The 9,898-nt window shown below is 39.2% G+C and overlaps 1 protein-coding gene across 1 annotated transcript; it reads right to left on the bottom strand.

Moving 5' to 3' along the window:
- Positions 1–8,180: 8,180 nt before the first annotated feature.
- LOC133293797 (uncharacterized) lies at positions 8,181–9,803 on the bottom strand (the record flags this gene model as incomplete). Its single annotated transcript, XM_061492398.1, has 3 exons — positions 8,181–8,980; positions 9,092–9,278; positions 9,347–9,803. Coding segments are annotated over 3 exons (1,444 nt in total), but the record flags the coding sequence as incomplete, so codon positions are not given.
- Positions 9,804–9,898: the final 95 nt, after the last annotated feature.

Below are 9,898 nucleotides of genomic sequence, written 5' to 3'. Positions count from 1 at the left end.
GAAGAGTATTCTATAATGATGTGATACAAAAGACAATGTAATAAGCCCTATTTATACTAAATAGGGGACTCCTAAAATTAGGTAACTAATAATGAAATACAAGGAAATATGGAAACTATTTATAAGAAATCATCTAAGATACAAGGAACGACAATGTATTTCATGTTTGTTTATATTTCTCTTAAACTGGTTTGTTAAAGATCGAGAAAGTGCAAGAATCTACTTGCATTGCCACTTGCTAAGCTGAGCCTTTATGGAGCTGAAGATGTGCTTCTTAATTAATGAACCTAGCGCAGATTTGTCTTCTAAGTGAGATGGTTGTGGTTGAGTTCACTCTGTTGCAGGTGACACAGTTTACTGGTTTGTTCATGTATTTGGTTTGCTTGTTTGATCAGTGTACATTTGCTCTTAGAGCCTTAAAATAACATGCAAGCAGATTCTTGAACATGCTGAATTTTGTGCATTGGAAGCAAACAAGGAATGTAGTAAGGTGGGACTATTAAAGTCTATCATTATTTTGTATAACAAATATATACTATCTGGTTCTTGTTAATTCTCTTTTTATTCATAGGAAGTCTTTTGTTTTTTATGGATGTATAATGGATTTAGCAATTCAAAACTTGACAATATCCTATTCATAGGGCACTCCATTCTGGCTATCCTTCCATAGACGTTGAGTTCAATTACCTGGGTTTTTGTGCCTATCTGATGGATATGCTCATAATAATAATTTTATGTTGAAAAGCTATCAATCAGCCAACCGATTGTGCTGTTATAAACAAGCATCTAAATAAAAATTTATGGATTTGTGAGAAGTCACTTGATTTTCTCAGTTCTTAGTTACCACTTGCATATCCAGCAGTTTAGTGATCCTAATTCCAGCTCGGCCTAAAAAAGAAGAAAAGAAAAGATTACTTTCGGTTGTCAAAGCATGCATCTTAAATCTTTTGTACTGATATTGTGATAGGCCCCAATTGCGTAAGGCCCAACTGAAGCAGGTATATGTGAGGGACAAAGGAAGGCAACACTTTATTGCTCCCATTCAGCCTGTTACGGATGACTCAGCAAGTCTGTTAGCGGAGGATGAGGAACAACGCATTACGAGTTAGTTGGAATAGCTCTTATACGCGAGGGAAGGGAGGAAAAACACTACCACGAAGGTCATTGTTAATCGGAGCATATTGGGAGATTTACAGGACGTCTCGAATGTTCCTGATTGTTGCTTTTATTTTCTGTATTGCTTTCTTATTTTTAGTATTGTAAACACTGATCCATAGCAGTACTATGGAGAACCAAGTAATACAAATCTGTTTGTCTTTTAACAGTGAGAATACTAATATGAGGTTCTTTGTTACATATCACATTCTGATTAATTACATTGTAACAATTTGGTATCAAAGCTCGTTCTGGGCGCTGGGTTATTGTTCTGGACGAGAAGCATGGAAGGAATTGAGAAAAAGGTTAGCTCTCTGTAGTGAACAAGGCCAAGAAGAATTAATACGTCGTATGGAGGCTAACGATGCGAATCAAGCGGAAATCATACGACAGTTAAGAGAACTGGGGGCTGGATTGCATCAGGATGTCACCAGTGGAGCTAGCTGAGCTGAAGAAGCAGTTAGAAGAATTATCCCGCAAGAACTTTATCAGACCGAGTGTATCTCCTTGGGGTGCACCAGTCATCTTCGTGAAAAAGAAGGATGGGACTATGAGGTTGTGCACTGATTATCGACAGTTAAACAAGGTAACAGTAAAGAACAAGTATCCTCTACCACGCATTGATGATCTGTTGGATCAGCTCAGGGGTGCTTCAGTGTTCTCAAAGATTGATCTTCGTTCCGGATATCACCAGATTCGGGTAAAAGCAGAGGATATTCCGAAGACGGCTTTCCGATCTAGATATGGGCACTATGAGTATCTAGTGATCCCATTTGGGCTTACTAATGCCCCGGCCGTGTTCATGAGTTATATGAACCGAATTTTCAAACCACATTTAGATCAGTTTGTTGTGGTATTCATTGATGATATTCTGATCTACTCCAAAAGTAAGGAAGAACATGCAGAGCATTTGAAGATAGTTCTACAGATTTTAAGGGAGCATCAGTTATATGCCAAACCATCCAAGTGTGAGTTTTGGTTACATGAGATCCAGTTTCTTGGACACGTCATATCATCTACAGGAGTGGCTGTTGATCCGAGTAAAATTGAAGCTGTGCTGGATTGGGAGAGACCCAAGAGTGTTACTGAGATCCGAAGTTTTCTGGGTTTAGCAGGATACTACAGGCGGTTTATTAATGGATTCTCCAGAATTGCCTTGCCATTGACTAGGTTGACCCGAAAAGGGGTGCCATTTGCATGGACCCTTGGGTGTGATGTGAGTTTTCAAGAATTGAAAGATAAGTTGACTACCGCACCGGTTCTGATTCTTCCTGATCCGGAGAAGAGATTTGAGATCTATTGTGATGCATCCAAGTATGGATTAGGGTGTGTGTTGATGCAGGAGCGAAAGGTAGTGGCCTATGCTTCTAGACAGTTGAGACCACATGAAGAGAATTACCCTACTCATGATCTTGAGTTAGCGGCCGTGGTTTTTGCATTGAAAATATGGAGACACTTCTTGTATGGTGCTACCTTCACAGTTTTTAGTGATCACAAAAGCTTGAAGTATCTATTCGATCAAAAGGAGCTTAATATGAGACAAAGGAGATGGATGGAATTCCTGAAGGATTATGAGTTTGACCTTCAGTATCACCCTGGAAAGGCGAATGTAGTGGCTGATGCCTTGAGCAGAAAGACCACGGGTGTGGCTAGCATGATGATTGCAGAGTATGATTTGATTGAGGAGTTCAGGGATTTGCGAATTTCTGTGACACCATTTGAGACTTCATATTTCATGACTACGGTCGAAGTCCAAAATTCGTTAATGGAAAAAGTTAAAGCGGCCCAAGTGCTTGATGAAGGGATCCAAATGATGAAAGAGCAAGATTTTGTGTTCACCGATGCTTCTCATGTGAAATACTACAAAGATCGGTTAATTGTCCCGAAGGGACCAATGGTAGAAGAAGTGTTAACAGAGGGTCATATGGGTAAGTACACCATCCACCCAGGTGCAACTAAGATGTACCAAGATTTGAAACAGAATTTTTGGTGGTCTGGGATGAAGAAAGACATAGCCCAGTTTGTGAATAAGTGCCTTATTTGTCAGAAGGTAAAAATTGAGCATCAGAAGCCTTCTGGTTTGCTACAACCATTAGATATTCCGGAGTGGAAGTGGATGAGTATATCCATGGACTTTGTTGTTGGATTACCAAGAAGCCAGGCTGGATTTGATTCCATATGGGTTGTGGTTGATAGGTTGACTAAATCCGCCCATTTCATTCCAGTCAAGACGACCTTCTCCACAGAGCAGCTAGCCAAACTATATGTTAGAGAGATTGTGAAGCTTCATGGCATTCCCGAAAGCATAGTTAGCGATCGGGATCCGAAGTTTACTTCACGCTTTTGGGAAGCGTTACATGAGGCCTTTGGTACTCAATTGAGATTGAGTACTGCTTATCACCCGCAGACAGATGGTCAGACAGAGAGGACCATTCAGACACTGGAGGACATGCTGAGAGCGTGTGTGCTTGAGCAGGGTAATACTTGGGACAAGTACCTGCCACTGGTTGAGTTCTCCTACAACAACAGTTATCATGCCAGTCTGGGCATGGCTCCTTATGAGGCCTTGTATGGCCGTAGGTGTAGAGCACCTACTTGTTGGACGGAGATCGGAGAAAGACAGTTATTGGGGCCAGACTTGGTCCAAGAGACTACGAAGCAGATTGAGATGATCAGAGATAGGCTGAAGAAAGCCCAGAGCCATCAGAAGAGTTACTATGATGCCAAGCACAGACCCCTTGAGTTTCCTGAAGGGGATCATGTATTCATCCGGCTATCACCTACTACAGGTGTTAGGCGTGCCTTGGGAGTGAGGAAGTTGAGTCCACGGTTCATTGGGCCCTACCAGATAATAAAGAGGGTCGGACCGGTGGCGTATCAACTTGCTCTACCTCCCAACTTGGCGAATTTACATGACGTTTTCCATGTGAGTCAACTCCGCAGATATATATCTGATGATTCACACATTGTACAGTATGATGACATATAGGTTAAGAAGGACCTGAAGTTCGTTGTTGGACCTTCTAAGGTTCTTGCTCGAGATGAGAAACAGCTTCGAAATAGAGTTATTCCCATGATCAAGATCCAATGGGAAGGATTGACACAAGAGGATGCCACATGGGAGCGGGAGGATGATATTCTCCGGCAATATCCCGATTTTGATATCAGGTATGATCTGATTTTGAGGACAAAATCTTTTAAAAGGTGTGGTGAATATAATAACCCTAATTTAAATTAGAGGGTTATAATGAGGACCTTATAGTCATAAATGGAATGAGCATAAAATTATAAGAATTTTGATACCCATATTGAGGTATTATGCACAGATGAATTTTTATCTGTTAAATTTGACTGCTGACGTAATAACAGTTAGTAGAATAGCTCCAAGTTAGCAAATTATAGTTAGAGAGCTAATCTAATGATATAAACATCATGAATGAGGTTAGGATACAATTTGGTGAAGATTATACCCATATTGGGGTATTTTTGAAAAGTCACTTCTGCCGGGTATTTTGTACTGCTGTAGCAGCATCCGGTAGAATCCCGGAACAGGAAAAAGATAAGAAAATAGAAATAAAGACCAATATATGCCTAACAAGTCATAATTAGACCAAAAGTGTTAAAGTTAAGAAGATTATGAAATCCGGGTACAGTTAAGAACACCGGTAAAGACTACAGTGCAATTAAACAACTGTTAGTGGATCTGTGATCTACTAATCAAATTTTTAAGTTATGAACATGATAATTAGACAAAATTAATGTTAAGTACTTAAAGTTAGAGTCTTGAGAGTTTTCGAGTAAAAATTTGACGACGGATCAGTTAAAAAATTACACCGGGTCTCACTAAAGGACGAATATCACTTAAGTGACATGGCACCCCTCATTAGGGCACCTTCCTCTCCTTCCCTTCCATTTCTGATCAGCAGCCCTTCACCTCCTTCTCTCTCTAAGTTTCAAATTTTGAAAACTGTCTCACTTCTCTCCAAGATTTCTTCACCTAAATCTCTCTAAACCACCAAACTTCCTTCACAAAGATTGTTCCCCTCACTCTCCTCTTCACAACCATACCATTTTCATGGTGTGAATCAAAAATTCCGTGTCCCTTATCATCCCAAACAGCCATGGTTTTGTGGAGAGCAAAGGCTATGGAGTTGTGTTCTTGAGCTCTCTTGAAGAATCACACTTGCTTGCTTGTTTCCTTTGATTTTTGGGTAAGTGTTCTTAAATTTTTTTCATGAAAAATATCATCTTTTCTTCTTATGTTCTTGAGCCTAACTCGTGAGCATGTTCATGAAGGTGTGTGCTTGCCTAAAGGTGTGTTCTTGGTGGAAAAAGGTGGAGACTTGAGCTAAAGGAGAAACCTTGAAGATGTAAGCTCCCACTTGGGAAATATGAACCAAAAAGCCTCCCTTTTTCTTGTTGAGTGCCTTGGTTTTGATATGTTCATGAGGAGAATGTTGTTTAAAATTTCGTAATGTCATGGTTTGATGATGATTCTTAAGTGTGTGTGTGTTTGGAACCATGGAATGATGGATTTGATGACTAAAGGTGCCACCTTTGGACCTTTGAGTGATGTTCATGTAAAAAGATGACTGACACGAGCTGTCGAACTCGTGCAAATTAAAAATTATTTTTTAATCAGGGTTCAGAAAATTTGCAGTAAAGTGGAAACCCTGAGTCGTCTCTCAAGGAAATTGTTTTGGTTAAAATCGCTTATGAGAACAGAAAATTAAAAGAGGGATTTTGGATTTTGATTCAATAATTAAAAAGGCAGAATATAAATTTGGAATCAAAATTCGTAATTAAAAATAACCAACCTAAGGTTTGGGTTCCATGGACGTCTTTCCTCGGATAAGAAGATATCAGAATCGTGATTGATTTGTCAATCGGATCAGAATCCTTATTTCCAATTGACAACCCTCTCTAAGCGATCGCTTAGCATTTGATCAAAGACGATGTTTCTACTCATACAATCGCAGAGTATCAGCTCGCTTGATTTAAGGTCATAGGGTCAATCAACCTAATCTTCAAATCTGATGATTAATCCCTTTCCATAATCGCAATCGCGAACCTCAGATTGAATATCCACGATCGCACGATATCAATCTGAGTTGGGAAGGGAAACAAAACTGATTTGAAATAAACGCAGATCCTCAAGACTAATCCATGGAATCCATTACCCTTAGGTTGATTAAAAGGTTCTTAGCCTCGCATGGCTAAGGTAAACATGATTGAAATAAAAAGAAGAAGAAGAAGAAAAAGATGAAGAACGCTTCAGAGAAAATACTTTGATCCTCAATTTTGAAAATAACAGAATGACTACAATGTTTCCTACTCTACCGTCATATACCCCTACCCAAAGCGGGTTAGGGTTCAGTTCTGACCGGCCCATATGTCTAAAATACGAAATAAAATACATAAAAATAAAATAAAACTTCAGCAAAACGTGTCCGACTTGGCGCACGAAATCGACTATCTTCCAATCCGAATTGGGCTTCGAGCTATTCATAAGAATTGTAGCCCTTTGTGTTATCTGAAAAACCCAACAAGAACGGAGTCAATCTGACAACTGTGGACCAAGATATGACCAAAATACAGAAGTAACGTAAAGCTGAAAAATTCTGACGAAAATAAATTAAACCCAATCAAAAACTAAAAATGTAAAATAACTCAAAACATCATTATTTTATTCAAATAAATCCTAAAAATACTAATCAAGAGTAACAAATAAGTGTAATAAAATATGAGTTATCAAATTCTCCCACACTTATCTTTTTGCACTCCTGGGCAAAAACTAGAATAGAAAAAGAAAGCAAAGAAATAAGAAAAGTGTGAAGATCAACCTATCCTTCCTAATAATTAGCAAGTATACAAAAGATAACAAAAATCACAAGTCTTGAACAGATAAAACAATCAGGACAAAAATTCCTTAATCTCAAATCACAAGACTTGCCAATTCCAACTGCAACTGCTAATTACACAAAAATGGTTCCTCACAGGATGCCCTCAATTTTCTCTCAAGTGTATCAATTAATTTAGTATATCACTCAAATCAACTCCAGAAAATCATCCTACCATAGGCTTGCTCAAATTCTACTTCTCCACTGCTAATAACACATGCATGCACAAATCAAGAGGGCTTTATGCAGGGTTGTAATGGGGCTGGGGTAAAGGTATGGATGAATATGGAAGAGAAAGCTAAACACCCCAGAATTTTACAAAGAGCGAAAGTTAAGAACTAAACTAAGAACATAAAACAAAGATACTGAAAAGATAAACACTTTTTTTTTTTTTTTTTTTTTTTTTTTTTGTTTTTTTTTTTTTTTTTTTTTTTTTGTTTTTGTTTTGAAGAAGTAAAACCACATAGCAGAAATGAATCAGATGGTCACCCCCCACACTTAAACTTTTGTCCGTCTCGGGCAAACCCCCACACTTAAACACAACATCACAATGAAACCAATGCTCAGTAAAACTCCAAGGTATGGAATTAATTGGTTTTTCACTTAGGCTGGTAATGCGGCTTAAGAAATAACGGATATAAAGGCTCAAAAGGGCTCACCAAGGGATAATAATATAAGGGATGGCTATCTGGCTAAAGTGGGTAAAGAAAGAAAGAATGCCTCAATCATATTCATGCATGCAAGTGAAAAATGCAGTTTCAAAAAGAATCAGAGCAAGTTCTAGAGGACAACAATCAAGAGCAGAATCACACAAGAAAGAAAAACTGGCCTACAGATTAAGACCATGTCTACAGGCTCAAAAACCTCACAAGGGTATACCAAATCATGCAATCAGCAGCACAGTATCAAGCAGCAAGTAATGCAATCCAAGAATCAAGAACTAAGCCTAAGCAGAAATTTCTATCAAACCCTGTGATTTAAGTCTACTCCATGTAACACTCAATAATAACCAGAAAGAAAAGGAAAATCTACCTATGAAAATCAAAGACTGAAATAAAGAAAGGAAAAGAAAAATGCAAATAACAGAAAGAAAAGAAAAAGAGGGAAGAAGACTCCCTGAACTCCCTAAGGAGGATAAGTAGCATCAATGAGCAGAGCCTCTGTCTCCACAGGTTGCTTCTGGGGTCCTTCATTAACAACTTTGAGGTGATGGCAAATCATTGTGCAAGTCTTCCCCATCTGCTTATCACGCAACTTTGGGGGCTTTCTTTTCTGTGTGTATTTCTTCTTCTCTTGATCCTTTCTTCCAACCTTACGCAAACTTTTCTGCATACTAAAAATAGAGGAAGAACTTTTTGGTACCCATTTCATCTTGGGTCCATGAGAGTTAGGATCAAAATCATTACCAGAATGGGGAGTCTTGCATAACTTCACATTTAGTACACATTCAGAATTAACATTAATAGGCAAGTCATAATCCACAGGTAATGCACAATCACTAATCAATTCAAAATCAACCTTATCAGCCACATCATGAATCACTTTTATGCATGAAACTGAATGATCAACCTGAACCTTAGAATGCTTCATGGAATCAAATATACTAAAATGTAAAATGCTATCACCAAATTCCATGGATAGAGTACCAGAATGAACATCTATCTTTGTCCTAGCTGTTCTCATGAAAGGCCTACCAAGTATAATTGGTGATCTATTAGTAGCAGTCTCACTCTCCATTTCTAAAATGTAGAAGTCAGCAGGAAAAATCAGATTATTAACTCTGACCAATACATCCTCAATCAAACCAGATGGGTGAATACTACTCCTGTTAGCTAATGTAACCACAATACTAGTAGCACACAAAGGACCAAGTCCAAGAGACTTATATACAGATTCAGGCATGACATTAATGGAAGCCCCTAAGTCTAGCATGCAATCATGAAAAACAGAATTGCCAATTACACAAGGAATAGTAAATGTCCCTGGATCTTGACATTTTTTAGGCATAGGCTGGATGAGTGCTGATACATTCTGACTCAGGTTAACTTGCTCATCTCCTTTCAGTCTTCTCTTGTTGGTGCACAGCTCCTTTAGAAACTTGGCATATCTCGGAATCTGCTGTATTGCATCCAGAAGAGGGATGTTCACCTCAACTTTTCGGAAGGTGTCAAGTATCTCTTTATCTCGAGCCTTTGCTGATTGCTTCTTGGACTGAGTGGCTCTCTGAGGGAAAGGCAGAGGGATATGGACATCAGATGTATCAGTGCTCTGCTTCTTGGAGCTAGTGTCACCTCCTCATTGATGTCGCCAATTGCCCGATCTGTGTCTGCAAATTCTGGATTGTGGATTCTGTCCTCTGTTGAAACTCCAGATTGTTGGTGGCCATCTGTTTCATTAAGTCCTCCAAAAAAGGACCACTGACACTGTTTTGCTGCTGCACTGGTGGTTGTTGTTGTAACTGTTGAGGAGCAGGTTGCTGGAAGTTTTGTTCTCTGCTGTGGAATGAACTGCTGCTTCTGTTGGTATGGAAAATTTTGTTGACTCTGCTGATATGGAACATTTTGCTGATTCTGGTTCCATTTGAGGTTTGGATGATTCTTCCAGCCAGGATTGTAAGTGTTGGAGAATGGATTACTCTGCTGCTGCTGGAACTGTGGTTTCCCAGGAAGACTGCAGCTACTGACTGGTCTGCAGGAATCGGAGCCCTCTTGTAAGAGAAGGGAAGCATCAGTGGAGTGAAAATGGTCACTGCATATGCCACATGGATTGCCGACTGTGGAACAGAAGTCTGGACTGTCTGGGTAACTGCCAACTGTCTCACCATGGTTGCCAATTCATCAAGT

This window comes from Gastrolobium bilobum, unplaced genomic scaffold (genome assembly GCF_033153095.1).
Source record: "Gastrolobium bilobum isolate Gb01-03AN ecotype WA unplaced genomic scaffold, APGP_CSIRO_Gbil_v1 utg212893, whole genome shotgun sequence".
In the NCBI taxonomy this organism is placed as follows: Eukaryota; Viridiplantae; Streptophyta; class Magnoliopsida; order Fabales; family Fabaceae; genus Gastrolobium; species Gastrolobium bilobum.
The sequence above is the reverse complement of the archived record's forward strand: the minus strand, read 5'-3'. Positions and strand labels throughout refer to the sequence as shown.